Genomic DNA, 17,990 nt, shown 5'->3' on the forward strand with positions numbered 1-17,990 from the left:
CCGCCGGAGCGCGAAAAGAACACGTCGCGAGTCGAAAGTCTTCTGTTACGAGCGCGTTCGTCGCTCGCAGAATGGCCGATGCCTCGGCTACGTCCGGAGGAGTTCGAGAATCGTCGCGCGCTCGTTTCACGCGCTTGACGCATTCGAGTTCAAACATGGTTCAATCATCCATCTTCTAACGTTCCACTGGCGCGAAAAATCGAACGGTTTTCAAACAGTGTGCAATCGCACGATACGGAGCTTCGAAATTCGGTAAAGAATACCGGCACGATATCTCTCGCTACACATCAGACGTATTTCTATTTTTCGTTTTATCCGATCAGGTACTTTGGTCTTATTTGTCCTAGTTGAATTTTGTCCGGACAATCGACCAAGCTTCGTATTATCGCCTTGCGTTAGGCAGCCCGCCGTACAGCAGCATGCTGTTCTTGCCTATGTGTAGGTGACCGAGATAGTGACGTCATAGGCGGTGGGGGTAGCGAGTCGGAAGTACAGCTAGCGTGGTTCAGCCGTGGTGGAGGCTGCCGCGGTGCTTAGTCGCTCTTCGACGGTGAAAAAAAAATGTGTGACGTTATAGTGAGAGCGAGCTAACATTAGCCGAAGACATACTAACTTAGGTAAGATTTTACGGGTGTACATAAGCGCGGAACGCGAAAGTGTGTTTCGATTATTTAAAACGCCGCATAACAATTGTAGCGAATAAGTGAAGAAATCAATATTTTATATACACGGTGTGCACATTTATTCGCGTTGTAGAACGTGAACGCATTACACACATTCATAAAGCGCTAGTGGTCAAAACTATTCGTATGTTTGTGCGATTAACGTGAGACTCACACAAGCAATTCACATAAGAATATTCAGGTTCGAAAAGAAAGCGAGAAAGGCATCGCGAGTAACGTAATAAAATTTCAAATTCGGCGTATAATGTATGTCAGTATAAGAATCTTTATTGGTACGCATATTATACGCTGATAATTAATAATTTGATAATTTAAATTTATCGTGCGGTTTCAAATTATTGCAGGAAAATTGAACAATTGTTCAACTGTTGCAGCGCAACCTCCTTAATTTTTTTTTTTTACCACAAATACGTGTTTATCTGATGTGTACGTTGAACATTTTCGGGTTCATTGATTACTCCGTGCAGTATCTATACGAAACACGCTCTGCAGAAGAAATAGACTAATTCAACCTTTACGTTCAAAACGTGCGCTACACGCAATTTCGTAATATAATATATTAAATATGTCGTTCAGATCATTCTGTGCCGCAATTTAATATCGTAAAAACAATTAAAGTCGAAGGTCGCGGTTTGACAAATGCGACTGTACGCGATTCGTTTTTATACCGAACAATTCCCTAGCGAGTTTACAATAATCTTCCTCTCGACTACACGTGTTGACAGTATGCGAAATAGCTGAACTTCCGTTTAATTCGTAGTTCAATTTCTTTCCTTGCACTTCGATCTTGATTCATCATACGAAACTGTGAAATACAACCCTAAGGACCTGTTTCGATAAGTCAATGTAATACAAGATCGTTTCAAGCTTGTTACATTCGTGCATGTCACAATCAACACAATGCACACGCACTTTTTTAAACTTCGGAATGAGCTCCCGTGTTTCAAATAATCGCAACCCAGTACGCAGCTTGATGTGTAAACAGGCTGAAATATGCGAGCTCATTGTGTTAAATATGTATTTAAATTGAGAACAAATAATATACATGTTATACAGGTATAAAATACGCGTGAATTATTATTCTCATCTGGAACAATATGAACGCACGTGCAGCTCGTTACGTCGCGTTGACCAGGCTAGTATTAATTGTTTCAATTAGACCGAGTCGATTTCACAATTCATAATTTCCAATGGACTTGGATAGATCCGCGTCCATGAATTCTTCTTGTTTTATGACGCGAAACGTATCGATTCGCGTTCTTAATTATCGCTACTTGCGAAATATGCTATTGAGGAAAAAAAATTCTTTTCACGGTCAAGTACTTATCACGTTTCATCTTTAATTATTTAATTGAAAGTTGGACGCTTTTGACGGCATATTTTTAATTTAATCGGAATTTTATCATACAGTTTTATTATTAACAATAATAAACCTCTTACATAAATCTGAAATTCCATGTTTATATTATAATGTACGTATACTCAACAGTTGATTAAGTATAACGTCTATAATTCAATTCGTAATCGTAACGAATATGATTTAAATTTCACTAACGACAACAATAATAATAATAATATGCAATGAGACTGTCACATTTAATGCGATATGTAACCTCTACAATCGTCTGCGAATAATTATGACTCTTACGATGGTTAAACTTTTTCCGCAGTTTTCTGAGAAAAAAAAAAAAAAATCGAATAACATTGTACGTTAAAAATGCAGGTGAGATAATTTCACATATCTCAATATATTTTCTTCGCAATCGTTTTTAGCGGCAAAACTTTATCCGGGATGAAGTGACACGTAAACTATACATAATACAGATAACGGCTCAGTACTTTTTACACCCTAAGTATAAATTTGGCAACATGCCTGCTACGTGCATGCATAAAATACTTCATACGTTCTAATTTCCACCTACAACTTGGCGATCGGTGATTGCCGCCCGTCGGTATAACGAGGATGCAAAAAGCACGAAGGTTGTTTTCGCGATTAAACCTCCCGGCTTCGACCAGCGCTGAGATCCGATTCGTCGGTTGATCTTACTTTCTGTCGATTACTGCACGGTCTTGAATATCGTGCAACGTGGTTACCTACGATTCCCGGTGAAGCTGCAGGTATCCAATATAAGTACCGGTGCCAAATGACACCGTGGTTCAGTGCACGGAATGGAGCGGACAACTTTACACAAGCGAAATAGATTCAAGAACTGTCAGCTTAGGTCGTAGAACAATTATTAGAGTGAGATCGCGTATCCCGCTTAAGCCAAGTGTGCATATAATATATACGTATGTATATGAATACACTTTTTCCCCTCTGCGAATTTTTAAAATTCGAATTAACATTTAAGCTAATTCTAAACTATACAACGCGTCGAGCTATATTTACACACCAACTTCTGCATACCTTTTGGGCGTTTAGTAACTCGATAGCTGACAATTTTCGTGACACATAATCATTTTACTGAGAATGAGAAGAAATTCCCTTGATCTATTATTTCTACAAATAACTACAGGCTCGTGTAGTATGAGATTTAAATGTACCATCTGCTTTGCAGCGAAATATTAGCACAGAGAAAGTAAAGATCACAGCTGAACAAAGTGTTATACGTATAGAGGAAGTAAAATTTCAAATGAGAAATTGAAATAACTATTTTCTTAGATTATTAGGGAAATTTTATAGGCTTGTACAAATATAATCGCTGCGAATTGTGCGATGCAAATTTTTTTAAACTTTACTCAATCCTTGTGGAAATTATTGGATAAAAATTTTTTTGAAAAGTATTTCACCGTGCCACCGAAAGTTTTGCTTCATTTTCCTTGTGCAACAATTGGTTAAATCGAAATACCATCTATCTAAAGGTAAATGATTGAATGGCTGCGCTATTAGCGAATTGCGGTAAAAGTAAACGTAGAATAACTGTAGTGTATAATTGGAAACCAGTTTTGACCCCTCTGTTATCCATATCTTTTCATCTCGCCAGCTGGGAAATCGTCTATTTTCTGTAATTACCGCTAACTCGTGTTTTCGCGTCTTATTAGTTTCTGCCACTACATGCTGCCGGGTCTTCATTGATTAATTGTTTAACACGTCAGTTTAAATTGGCGATAAATGATTGCGCAAAGAGTTCAACTTCGGCTTTTATTATAGACACGTAGCATTGAATTACACACACATATGTACAGGGTATTCCACGACATCTCGATCAAGACTCTACTTCGGTGTCTCATATTGCAGTGATAATTTTTTCTATGAAAGTAAATGGCGAAATACGCAATTGCAATTTTTATCAGAATTTTTGGACCCAGCTTGTCTGAATCATAATTTGAAACCTTTCAAAAATGAAACACTTTCTACAATATTGTAAAATGTAAAAAATTTTTGACACCTATAAAAAGATGGAGATTTCATAACTTGGAAATATAAATAAGAAAGATAAGCAATAAACGACAAAAAAAAAAAATAAAAAATAAAAATAGAAATGATTAATATTGGATTGAATTTTTGACGTAAGAATGAACACAAAAGCTCATTACAACATCTCTCTGAATAGACATTTTTCTGCCGATCTTATAATGAGCTTTTGTGTTCATTCGTATATAAAATATGCAATCCAATAATAATATTATTTTTCTGTTCACTTCGCTTATTTATTTTTTCAAGTTATGAAATCTTCATCTTCTGATAGGTGTCGAAAACTTTGTTATATTTTATAAGATTTTTCACAGTTTTTTCATATTTTAAAGAGTGGCGTTTTTTTTTTATTCAACTTTTTAAACATACTTCAGATACGCTGGGTCGAAAAATTCGCAAAAAAATTCTGACGGCGTTTTTTGTCATGTATTTTGAATTTTGATCGAGATGTCGTGGAATGCCCCATTTATACTCGATTCGATCGGGCAGCCTCCGGCTCTCCGCATCTGGAGATCACATCCAATACCTATAATACCTATCCAATTAATACGGTTCGGCGCATTGCAGGGCTGTTGTGCCTGCACAGCGAAGAAAGAAATGATTGTCACTTCATTATTTGATTAGGATCAATCGTAGGCAATAAATACGTGTATCTGTCTATCCGTTGATCCGCGCCGCGATGCTTACCCCTAAACTTTCTATCCTTCAATTATGACACATGATCACCGCGTTGGGGTCAACGTCTGGATAATTCATAGAATAAAAAAAAAAAAAAAAAAACCACACACAGGCCGGGTAACGTATTTAGGTATGCTGTACATAATCTTACTGACAATCGATCAGCATTCCATTCCGGAAACTTAATATCAAAGAGTTCAGTTGGTATCTTGCACAATACTAGCTGGGAACAAGCACGCAACCTATCAAATAGCAATTATTTCTGTGGCACAGTTTTTTGGAATTTATTAATGGAATGTAAATAAAGTTATAAAAATCGTCACGATAATGCGAGCGAAGTGTAGACGTTATCGGTGAAGTTATTAGCGGCAAAAAAATTCATACACTTTTATTTTTCTCTCTGACTTTATACCAACGGTATATCAACGTGACAGTCGTCGCGTAAGTTAAAAACGAAAATCGGTTAAGAATAAACTAGAGAGGAAAAAGAAAAAGAAATCGTCAAGGTTTGTATAAATTAACATTGCACCTTATCGCATGGTTTTGGTTTTTACATGCGTATATCGAGCACTTTGATAATTGGTGATGTAATAGCGACGATTCGATACGATTCAAGGGCAAAATATTTCCGGCTATTAACGAGTGATAAAATTTTGATTTTATCGACGACGAGAGCTATACGTATGACAAGGCGCGCCTGTGGTTTATTTTTATTATTTTTTTACCCGACCACAGATGAAAGTTAATTTAATACACAGATCGGTTAAACGATGTTGCTCACGGCGAATAATTATAATCGTCGTTCAACTTTGCGGTCGTTAACACACATTCGGAATTTCGCTTATTTGAATAATTTCGCGTCTTAGCGTGGGTACATAAAATTCACTCGTTAAGCACTTATCCTTCGGCAAAGACTAGAATTGTGGTGTAAAAGTTACGAGTGAATGGATCGAACTTCTACGTCACGGTGCTCGTTTTACTCCTGTTCGTTTTACGATTTCAAATTCCGATCAATAATAATTGTACAGCACTTGCGGCGTCGCGGTCGTGAACAAACGTGATGTTTACTGTTGTACTGAAAATTTTTAAACACGATCTAGGTATGTACGGAGATACGTGTATTTAACAAGTGAAGAAACGTCGACCTTGATTCACGTGCGAATATATATACAACTTGTACGTTCTACCCTGTATAAGAAAAACTTGCGCCTTTCCGCACGAAGTATTTATTATAGACTTGAACCGGGTTAACAATAGCTGCTAACTTACTGTTACATCATCGAAAACCTTGAATGTATCATGCACATCGTGTAATCAAATTCTCGATTATTACAATACAAGTTACGACTAATATTTTTACTTTTAAATTGCTTCTACCGCGGTACAAGTTTTTGTTTGTACGCCTGTTTGTCATATTTTCAGCCTAAATTGATCATTTTTAATTGCATATCCAATTAGGTATCTATAACATGATATTACCGGTTGACACGGATTTTGAGTCTGGGTCCTAGATGTCAAATTTCAATTTCTTCCACGTGATTTAATCCATGAAAATCACGAAATCCGTAGATGTCAAAAAATCTGGACACCTTTCTTCCGAAGCTGGAACCAATTTTCATAATGATTCTACCGGGTCCTTTTGGCCTGACATGATTTTCTTCAATTTATTTATCATTTTTTTAAATATCTTTCTCGCAAGCAAACCAAATTAGCATCGAATGATGTATACATATAATATATATATAAGTATTTATAATATTGATTGATAACGGTGTAGTGTATTTTCGTTTCTTTACCGATTATTTAACATTTAGAAATGATCCAATCACCACTAATTACCTTACACCTGATTGATTAGCCACAAATGCGATACACTTCCGTGTTCGAACTACAGATTAAGTGTATAGATAAATATGAGTGATAAAAATGATTCACGCTACTTGTGTATTACACGTATCCCGAGTTACGCGAGTATCGTAACCAATGCGCTTATAAATAATGATCCATAGCAATAATAGATCCAAATGAATTGATAGACGTTTAGGGGTCAACCCCTCACCGCTCCAAAAATCACCAAACAAAAAATTTCCTACAATTTGAAATAATAGTCTTAATAACTAATTGATTGACTTATTGACGCAGGTGAAAGGCAAATATTAAAAATGGCGGTAAAACAAGAGGATCGATGGCGAAATCGCAAGGGTGCGGGATGCCTGATGAAAATGGCGAAGAAGAGGGCGCCGATATTGTCATGGCTGCCGAAATACAATTCGGAAAAATTGTTAAGCGACTGCATCGCCGGTGTGACGGTGGGCCTGACGGTTATACCGCAGGGTCTGGCCTACGCCACATTGGCGGGTCTCGAGCCTCAGGTAAAACGAGATCAGTATTTACAGTGCTCGGTTTCACTTATCGCCAACTGTTATCGAGTCGCGTCGAATGCCCGGTGTATGATTGCATTAATTCGACCCGATCGAACAGTTTGATATACCGAAAACGTTGTTTTCCCGCCAATCTAGCGCACCGATGAAAATTTATTATATTGGGTGTCGTTACTTTTAAACATCTTCAATTGTTCTCAGGTTGCAAAATAGTGATTTTTAGTTTATATGTCTGATTATACGTTAACGTCACTGACTTCAGCCTCATCAAAATCTATCCACTTTCTTCAGCTGTCTCATGCTCGTACATACTCATGTAGAAGACCTCCTTAAGGAACTCCGTTCAACGGTAATCATAATTAGAAATTTTTTTTTGGAGTAGTACGGACTCTACTCCGCTTTCATAGGGGCGATGGTCTACGTCGTTTTCGGCTCCTGTAAGGACATCACCATCGGCCCGACCGCCCTGATGGCTCTCATGACAAACCAATACGTCAAAGGCAGGAGTGTCGATTTTGCGGTCCTTCTGGCCTTCCTATCCGGATGCTTGCAGCTCCTGATGGCCTGTCTGCGCCTCGGTGAGTCAGCAAACAGTCTTCGTAATTAGGACAGACGCGTTTTTTTTTTTTGGCTAGCCTGTAGTACCGTATAACGTGGCCACCGATTCATCCATTCAAAGTGAGGATGTGGACGCAAATGGTACAGAACTATTTGATCAGCTACAGCAATTGTAACACTGATTCTTGGACAGTTGAGTGTCGAACAAAAAAGTTTCGTTTGATATCATCTGTAAAGTATGTTTTTGATATTAATTCAATAATTGGTCGGTCTTATTGTTCTGGAAACGTTTACAAAACATTTTACCAGCGATGTACTCGGGCAAAGATGGTGCATTGAGCCCAACTGCACGACAGATTGGTTGACTTGTGCTTTCGACATTCTGAACAGGTGTCCTTGTCGACTTCATCTCGGTTCCGGTAACCGTGGGTTTCACTTCGGCAACATCGGTGATAATCGCAGCCTCGCAATTGCCGAGTCTCCTGGGACTGAAACTCCGTTCATCCGGATTTCTGGACACTTGTACGAAAGTCTTCTGGAACATCGGTCAGACGCGGCCCTGGGACGCCGGGATGAGTATATCCTGCATAGCGGTTCTCCTCCTCTTGAGGGTAAGACCGCGTTTCTCAATCACGTTTAGTTGAAGTTTGCGGTACTTGTTTCGTGACGTACGTACTACTTCCAGAAATTAAAAGACATAAGACTGACAAGTGGCGGCGAGAAGCCAACTAAACGGCAGGAGGTTCTCGCAAGGATAATGTGGCTCGTTTCGACGTCGCGAAACGCCATCGTGGTCATAGTGTGTTCGGTGATAGCGTACAAAATGGAAACCTCGGGTTCCGGTTCACCGTTCCGACTTACCGGTCCCGTCCGTTCCGGTCTGCCGGAATTTTCCCTGCCGCCGTTCTCGACCCAAGTTGGCAACCGGACCCTATCCTTCCTCGAAATGTGTTCGGAACTCGGTTCCGGGATCGTCCTCGTACCCATAATCGCCGTCCTTGGTAACGTTGCGATAGCCAAGGCCTTCGCAAGTGGCGACAACATCGACGCTACCCAGGAACTGTTCACCCTTGGACTCTGTAACGTCTTTGGGTCCTTCGCCAGCTCCATGCCGGTGACAGGGTCCTTCAGCAGATCAGCGGTGAATCACGCGAGCGGGGTGAAGACTCCGATGGGTGGAATTTATACCGGGGTCTTGATCCTGTCGGCGCTGAGTCTGCTCACGCCGTATTTTTACTTCATACCGAAAGGTGATTAGAGGACGAAGAATTGAAAGGTTGCAGGATTCGTTCGTTCGATGAATTGTTTCTACACCGTTATAACTTCTTTCAGCTTCTTTAGCTGCGGTTATTATTTGCGCTGTGATATTCATGATTGAGTACGAAGTTGTGAAACCGATGTGGAGGTCCAGCAAGAAGGATCTCGTACCAACGTTCGTCACTTTCTTGGTATGCCTCGTTGTCGGAGTCGAGTATGGCATTCTTGTCGGCGTTGGAATCAATCTGATGTTCCTTCTCTATCCCTCGGCTCGGCCCACCATAATCGTCGAAAAGTGTGTCGTAAGTATACCTACAAGCGATTATTCATAGAGAAGAAAGTCTTACTCATTTATATAAGACGTCGCTCGGGCGTTGGCGGTTTGTTTGATTGTTCTAGAATTTTCAAATACATCGATATTGTATATCATCAAACCGGATTCGCTTTCTTTTTCAAATCTTTTCGACATGGCTTTCTCGACGTTATGGTTTATCGATTTTTCTTCCCAACATTCTGAAAACCATAGAAAACAGTCTAGTTTTTTAAGAAAAAAAACCGCGGGCAAAACAGTCCGGCATCCTTTTTCAAGCCTTGCGATAACTTTGCGCACTTAATTTTCAGACGGATTCTGGTGCGGAATATCTTCTAGTAACACCGGGTAACAGTTTGTACTTTCCCGCGGTCGACTTTATCAGACAATCGGTTGGTCGTGCCGCAAGACGAGAAGGTTGCAGTCAGTTGCCGGTTGTCATCGACTGTCGGTTCGTCCTCGGAGCCGATTTCACCGCAGCAAAGGTATAAAAAGCCCGTTAAAAAGTGACAAAATATAGGACTTCAAATGAGAAGTAAGAATTACTTTTCAATTACGAAGTAGCTTGGATAAAATTTGAACTATAAAATTACCTTCAATCGGAGAGTAATTCTTACTTCTCATTCCTACTCCCATTTTTTTTTTTTTTTTTTTCCATTGTGTATTATTTTTTTTACCTCGCTGTGTGTGGGGTCAACAAATATGTTGTTCTCTCTAATTAATTATTGACTTTGCGATATGCAAATTACCTGCATTAGACCGTAGTGACAAAAAAACGGTAACGCAAACAGCAGACAGTATTACTAATGAAAACATGTGTCACCATCAGGGAATAGCTGCGTTGATAAATGAGCTCAACAACCGTAAACAAGGATTATATTTCTACAATCCAAGAGCTGATGTTGTTGCCGTTTTGAGAGGCGCCTGCGGCGAAGATTTTCAGCACGTTTCTACCCAGGAGGAACTTGCCTATCTCCTATACTCTAATCCAGGTAAGAAATCAGCGAGATTTTCATCTACCTCAAGATTCACAAATTGTGATTTTACTCGTGATTCAAACAACGGTTCGTCAATTGGGCTAGCAATCAAGCTTACTGATGTTCCAAAGATCGCGAAACTTAAGGTATATTATACGAATACCAAGAGACAGAAAACGCCGAGCAGGCTGTGAGACTTTCATTCGAATAGTCTAACGCGCATGCGTTAAAATTTTAGAGCAATAGCGGTCGTTTTGTCAAGATGACCAACATTTTTGAGGTTAGATACATTGCGGCGATCTGCCGTCTGAACTTATAACGGTTGGTCAACCTGACAAAACAACTGCTTTTACTCTAGAATTTTAGCGCATGCGCGTTAGACTACGCGACTGTTAGCTACTCACTTTGTATAAAGTGAAATGCCCGATAAAAACGAGTTTCACATAATATAACTAAATGCGAGTCAAATGGAATAGTGAATTTTTGTTGCCAGATGGCGTCTTCTGATACTTTGAATTTCGGTGCTTGACTCGAGACCCTACCGAGATTCCTTGACAAGCAAATTTCCGCATATAAATTTCTGGTTATTCATTATCTTGTAGACAAATCAAGACAGCTCTTGGAAGTAAAGAATGAAGAATCTCAACCACTGACAGGGCTAAATTCGGGACTTGTACGCAGGAGTCAATCGTCCCATGAACTGAACGAGGTGACAAGTACACTGCTCAACGCAAGCGTGGCTTGAGACATAACCAGAAACGGTTCTAATCCGTGTTTATTATTTGATTAAGAATGTTTGTCACTCTGGGAGAAAAAAAAAAACTTAGATGTTATGATTTCAGCGACAAATACAAAGTACAGTTTAAAACAAAACCTCGCTGTGTTTAATATCTCTTTAGTGTTTTTACCTAGTAATTTAGTAATTGTAATTGCATGGAATACATGTAAGTGATTCTGATTTGTTTGACAAAACTTTTTGCATTTTCTTTCGTACAAGATGAGAGTCAAGACTGGAATAACACAAAACACAGATGTATCGAAAGGATAATATGTACGCCTTGAAACTGTAACATTTGAAGCTGATATTATTTCATCTATATCATACAATAATATCAATTTTAATACCAGATGGCAAAATTTCCTCTCTGTGCGATATAGCGGATCGTGGATTTACTTGCGTCTTTGGCATGTAGGCATAGAAATAAAATGTGCGGGGGAAAGCGGGACAAGTTGACGATTTCACACATTCGATGGTTTTTTTTTCCCTCTTAGACCACAGCTGGGAATAGAAAAATTGAATTTCAGTAACTAAAGGATTGAGGGGTACCTAATTTCACAAATTCGCGCGATGTGCAAATTTATGCAAGATGAGAAAAAAAACGAAGAAAGAAATGGCAGATTTACCTCGTCATCTTGCCCTGCAGTTCTACTCGAGCCTAGATCTTAACGTATAAAATTGTGACAGAATTCACCGATTAATGAATTCTCGAAGTGTTTTTGATATCGCAAATTTTTAACGAGTATTTTATCTTACGCGTTGTAAAACAAGGGTATTTACTTAAATTTGACATTTACCGTAGAATCTTAAGAGAAATTTTTCTTACCTGTATAAATGATATAACTTTCGCCGTATCTTATACCTACAAGTATTTTTACACTGTAAGTAATTATAACTAATGGATAAAAGAATAGCTGATTATAATAATAATACGTTCTTTTCAAGAATTAACAAATCGGATTAAATACTTGCGTGGACTTTGTTGAAAATTTTGTAGAAAACTATATAAACAGGCATCCCCAATTTTTTTTCTCTTTCAAATCGTGTCTCCTTGGATAGCCAATCGTTATGTAAGAAAACTTCAACCACATACTTACACATGTAGGTGAAAAGAATCACCCACGATTGTTATTGTATAACGGAATGATACATACCCTACATAAAACGAATTTTCTTGTTTCTTTTTACGCACTTTTCCTCGTTCCAGCTCTCTTTAAATAGGTACATACATACATCAGCCAAAAGAAAAAAAAAGATCGTGTTTGATAGTAATAATAAAACCCTTCGGCGAGAGTCGCTGCGACATAATGTTTTATGTTGAAATTTGTTTTTTTTTTTTTTATTTATACAAACAAATATGAATATTGTGTATATAATACACGGTATACGATATTAACTAAAAAGACTGCGCAGTGATTTGAATCAGAAAAAAACACTATCGTGACACCGTTTAAACCTAGTTGTGGTATAGTTTATATTTTACTTGAATATCGTAGAAGATACATTAAATTATACTAATAAATTAGAACTTAAAAGTAGACCGGAAATTGGCGCGGAACAATCTGTTCCATGAAACCGTTATCTGCAGCTCTATCTATCTAGAGTTGCTGAAACTGATTCACCGTATTTGTGATATAAAAAAAAAGTCACGGCATTTTTTTCTTCTCTTCTTTCATCAACCCTTCGAAGCAGTCCGTTTTAATCCTACGATTGCATCGAACAGCCCAAAATCTGGACCGTAAGCAAAAAGATGTTTGATTTGTTTTCTTCTTTTTTCTTGCTTTTTTGTAATCCTGGCGCTGAGAGGTTCGATAATCGGATAGAAGTTTAACGAATTCGAAAGGTAAAAGTTCAAAAAAGAAAAAAGAGACGCAGTTTTTTCTTTTATACTTTTGAAACATTCTGGGATGTATCCGGCAATATTCTTTTGCAATCAAACAATCTCAATCAATCTCAAACATTTTTCAAAAACGAAGTAACGCTAAACTTCTGAATACTTTTCATTACCTCAAACTTGTATATTCGATGTGAGAAGTTATTTTTTTCACGCTTTGAATTGAGAAAGATCTACTAATCACGAGGAATATAAATTCGCAGAAAATAAGACAACGGTGTTAAATTTTTATCGTTGCTCCTTTTATACGTAGAATTGAAAATAATCAGTGGGAATGAGTCAGTGGGTAAACAAAGCGAGATAATCGTTATCCTCTAGCGAAGAATAAAAAGATAAAACGTAAATAAAATAGAAATAAAAGGCGAAAACAGCTCACGCACTTCTGTTTGTAACGTATTCGAAGCACGCGGAAAGGTTGACATTTTTACAAGCTGTAAAAACGTGACTCAAGTATCGCGTCGAATGCTCGTACTCGTATAAGAATAACGTTTAGTATTCGTAACATGTTTTCCTGCAGATATATACTCGTCACAGTCGTGCTGTCGCATGATATCGGTACTGAACGAAAGTAAAACACAATACATAATGCATGCATTCATCAGTCGGTTGGGTTTGCAAGACAATCATTGTGATAAACATCCGGAGATAAGGAGAGTGGAGAAATAAAGGAATTTGTTTTTTAATTCCTTCTCTCCGGATTTCCCGCTTTTCTGTTTTGCTTCCGCAATGCTTTTTCACAGATTAATGTAAATCGATGTTTTTCATTGTAACTAATCGATCGCAGCGTCTTCGTATTATTTAGTACTTCACGAATTACGAGATAAAACCGTAACGCATTTACGGTTCTATACGATCCGAGAAATATATAACGTGTAAGTTATACATCCATGTAATATTATTAAAATCAAAATATTGCACACACTTTATCGTTAGTCATAAGGTACGATTTTCTTATAGTAAATCTACAATATATTATACTATCCATACTGCGTTAATAAACTACAATTACGATCATGTTAAAATCTGGACAGGGGGAACCAAGGTAAAATTTCTAGAGGTTATTAATTTTTCTAACAAGAAAAACAAAAAAAAAAAAAAAAAACAAATTTGCAATCGGAATTAGCGGAAGTTCAGAAACATGTATGTTTTTAAAAAATCGCGGATAAAAATCGACTCCGGCGAAACTGTCCCTTTTATAAATTTAATTTCTAACCGGTTCCCCAATATATGTTACCTAAAATTAAAGCTTATCTGAAAAGAGGTCAAGACCCGGTATCAATAGAGACCGGAAATGACGTCGGTGACCTTGCCGTGTTTGTTATTACCGGCGTTCGTTTGCAGAACGATTGAATTTCTGCAGGGGTTGACACCATCCCTAGCGGGTGTCAATTTGCCCTGGTGCAGGTTGTTCCCGGAATACTTTCCGGCGTTGAACCTATTCTTGGACAGGCCAAAGGCGTCGTAGGACCTCCCGGGAAGGTAGATACCCGACTCGTTCGAGCCCTTCGAGAACTTGCTGCCGACGCTCTTATCGACGGAGAAAGAATCGGGCCGACTCGAACCGGAAACGGACAAAACGGCGCGGTTGCAGGTCTGCGATCCGGACTTTCTCGAGTTGTTGAGCTCGGTCTGATAGCTCCACTGGAGGTTGTTACCAGCGGGGGTAGATTTGTCGGTGTAAAGCTCGTCGCTGCGTAGGTGTTTGGATCCAAGCTTGCAAAAGCTCGCGTAAAACTCGTCGTTTCTTATCTGTTGTCGGTTGTCGCGAGTCGCGCTCTTGGCCCGTTTATCGGGCCTTAACCGGGCCCCGTTTTCGCCCCACTCCTTATCCTCGGTGAGAACGATATCGACCATGGAATCGAGGCCCTCGTCAATACGGTCAAGGGACTTGGTCAGCAGGCTGGAATTCTTCGGACAGGCCTGCGGTTCGCCCTTGCGCGCCATCTGCGTGACGACCGGTTCTAGATCGAAATTCGTAACGTAAAAAAGTCCCGCGTCACTTCCGCCGCGCGAGGAAGAAGCCGGGGATTCCTTGGCGCCTAGGGACACCTGATGGAATGACTCGGAGCGACGCATCCCCGTGCCGCTATCCGCGCTCAGATTATCGACCGAGTTGAGACTCTCGAACTTCCTTATCCGGCCCTCAACCCCACTCTCCGACCGCTTCACCCGCTGTCCGCGACCCCTGGCGTCAAGGCAGTCCTGACTCGATGTCCTGCGCAAGGTCTTCCTCCTTCCTTCCTGCGCGCTGCCCTGACTGTGGGCTCTATGGCTAACGAATCCGGCACGCCGCGCCATCCCTCCGTCGTAGTTGCGGATGGTCTTGTTGGACACAGTCTTGTCGGTGGGAAAAGGTGGAGCGGGCTCCTCGGCGGGATATTTAAGCCTTGAGGCACTGAGGAGCGAATCGCTGCCGTCGCCGAGGGTCTCCTCTTCGATCTCCTCACCCGGTGAAACGTAGGGCTCTTCGTTACCGGCGAAGCCGCATCCGCGTCCGGCCAATATGGCGGAGATGCAGGGGGCGCTGCGCTTCGGGGGTTGTGGGTGGATGATGGCGGGCACAATAGCCTCCTCGATGTCGGGTCCCTTAACGAGTATTTTGAGGCTCCCACCCGCGGAGGATTTGCTCACAGTCGATCGGCCCGAGCTGAGTTTCCGCGTCGCCGTGGAGCCGGAGCAGCTTAAATCCTCCGAGTCGGCGGGTCTCCGCCCCCCGAAATACGTCACCGGGTTCGGCTCGCTTCGTTGGGTCTTAGGGCCCCCCGGATTGTTCGGCCTCGAGCTCACCGAGGAGCAGGACTCTGGCGGTCGACGCTGCCCGTGCTTCACTCCTCCGGTCTTGTCCTCGTACTCCTCCTCCGCGTCCTTCACGATGATCCGAAGCTCCTCGATCACGTCGTCGATCGTCGTCTCCTGGTCGTTGTCCGGCAGCCCCGAGGCCTTAGGCCCGCCGTCGAGATCCTCCCGCTTCAGGAGCTCCTCCGGAGTGCTCGAACGCTCCGAGGAACTTATCCCCTCGTCCTCGGCGTTGAGCGAGGCGTTGTTCTCACCCGGCTTCGAGGCCAACTTCGAGGCGTTGTATCCGTTCATGTTCACCACCTGGAGAGTCTCGATCTGTCGCTGAAGCGACAGGATCTTCTTCCCCAACATCCGGCACGTTTCCTCCGCTCGCGATGCCCGCTTCTGCAAAGCCTCGACGTCCACGCAGTTCCGGGACCATCGATGCACCTCCTTACGTAACAATTCCGTCATCGACTCCTCGACGCTCGAGTCCAGATCCGTCAACCATTCTTGAAGCACCTTTGGCTCCAGACCGGCTTCGCAGGCCTCCGCCTGTATGGGTTGTCACGAATTTTATAATCAGTTTTCGTTGGGTGACTGATATCAGTCATGCTTGGATGAAAAGACTTCTACGATATTGATGGGCGCTGGTCAATGTTCCGAATGTTCAAAGTTCAGGCAGACAGCTGTTACACCGAGTAGACAAAATTCTGGATGGTTAAACACCGAATGGTCAGAATGGTCTATCTGGACTTTGACTGTTTGGAACTTTGACCCGTACTGGACATTTGTTGGGATCGTCTCGAATATTGTTAGGATTGTCGTTGAAGCATTGAAAAAATCATTCCAATGACTCCAATTGAGTGTGTTTCGGAAGGAAATCAATGAAACCATAAATAGTGCATGCTGAACGAGAATACAGCCGGGGGAGTGGGGCTATTGATTTGAAGGAGTCGTAATTTTAACAGCTGGGAATCAAATTGCAGTAACTGAACGGACCTTGTATCACCGAATTAAGTATTTGTCTAAGTAACTTGGAATCAAACCATATAATTGAAATCATTGCAAGTAATCGAAATCTTAAAAATTGTTGCAAGTTAGGCATTGTGATCGTCAAATGGTTTCAATTCATTATCATTCTGTTCATTAACATATCTCAACATTTGCTTTCACCGATGTTCTGTTTATCTAGTGATTTTTATTCATTTCCATTTATTTCCCAGGGCTCTGAATGATTCCTACTGGTTTGCATTGTTTTATTGTGATTTTCTGTTATTCTATCCGATCCGGAAATTTCTGAAAATCACCCTAAACGAATTACTGAAGCTCAGGAGTAACCTTGGAAATCAACAAAAATCATATGACAATGTAGAAATCAATATAAGTAATTATAAACCTATGTCAATGATTTGAAATCATTCATTGAATTTCACAGTAGACGGTCTCCCGATTTCAGCAAAAATATAATGTCATTTCTCGCGAAGGATTCACTTTTTCGAGATAATGTGTAGTCGGAAATGGTGTAGAAAGAAGCATACGAAATCGAAATATACCTGTAAAAAAAGCCCAGAAAAACGCACCAGCATCATAAAAATTGAGACTCTTGAAAGTGAATGATTGTAGAATTTATTCCAGTACATTTGAATGTTAGAATATTTTAAGCAGCAGGTACCAAAATTATCACACAGTATACCATAAATTCTAAATACAGTTACAAGAGGTTTCGTTTTTCGATAAAGAATAGAAAAAAAAAAGATTCAAACAAACGTTGTGAAAAAAAAAGAAAAATAAAACTAACCGAAAAAACTCGACACGCAAATGAAAACAAGATAAACTGATTCGAAAATTAACATATCGTATAATACAGACTACCGGCACAAAGCGATTAAGGTGAAGTATAAAAAAAAAAAATAAAATAAAAAAGCAAATAAATGCAAAAACGATAAATCGCTTTTTCGACCTCGCGTCGTCGCTTACCTGAATATAAAGTTTCGTTTGCGCCCGAGGAGCGGACTTGATGAAGGCGTTCAAGAAGGATATTCCGGCGACGCGAAGAACAATGGCTGCGCTAGGAGCGAGCAGAGCTCCGGCCAAAAACCTGAACCTTCCGCCTTCTCCGTACCTCAATCTCAAAGTCGAAACGGCCTCGGAGACAGCGGCATGACCGCCAGGTGCTTGACAGACTCTCGTTAGTAGCTGTAAATTTAATGAATTCGCGGCATAAATGTTACGCCGAGTACGACGTACGCGTCTACGTACACGTATGTTATATTAGTCT

At 40.5% G+C, this 17,990-nt stretch overlaps 2 protein-coding genes across 4 annotated transcripts in view; one reads left to right on the top strand and one right to left on the bottom strand.

Annotated features, from left to right (window-relative positions):
* The first annotated feature begins 488 nt into the window (after positions 1-488).
* Positions 489-12,206, top strand: LOC124174715 (sodium-independent sulfate anion transporter-like). Of its 2 annotated transcripts, none has more exons than XM_046554124.1 (9): positions 489-617; positions 6,919-7,148; positions 7,540-7,735; positions 8,106-8,326; positions 8,401-8,965; positions 9,048-9,274; positions 9,594-9,767; positions 10,112-10,274; positions 10,862-12,206. In XM_046554124.1, the coding sequence occupies exons 2-9, from the start codon at positions 6,939-6,941 to the stop codon at positions 11,002-11,004; spliced, it is 1,899 nt and encodes a 632-aa protein (XP_046410080.1). In that variant the 5' UTR covers positions 489-617; positions 6,919-6,938; the 3' UTR covers positions 11,005-12,206. The 2 variants fall into 2 exon arrangements, with proteins under 2 accessions (XP_046410080.1, XP_046410081.1); XM_046554125.1 differs by lacking the exon at positions 489-617 and adding an exon at positions 2,580-2,972.
* Positions 12,207-12,426: 220 nt separating this feature from the next.
* LOC124174714 overlaps positions 12,427-17,990 on the bottom strand; it is a 54,158-nt gene continuing 48,594 nt past the window's right edge. For both annotated transcript variants that reach the window (XM_046554122.1, XM_046554123.1), the window contains exons 5-6: positions 17,690-17,908; positions 12,427-16,264 (exon numbers count right to left, since the gene is read on the bottom strand). In XM_046554122.1, coding sequence (XP_046410078.1) covers positions 14,207-16,264; positions 17,690-17,908 — 2,277 coding nt within the window. In that variant the 3' untranslated portion in view covers positions 12,427-14,206. The remainder of the gene's footprint in view (positions 16,265-17,689; positions 17,909-17,990) is intronic.

Source organism: Neodiprion fabricii, chromosome 2 (genome assembly GCF_021155785.1).
Source record: "Neodiprion fabricii isolate iyNeoFabr1 chromosome 2, iyNeoFabr1.1, whole genome shotgun sequence".
NCBI classification, from domain to species: Eukaryota; Metazoa; Arthropoda; class Insecta; order Hymenoptera; family Diprionidae; genus Neodiprion; species Neodiprion fabricii.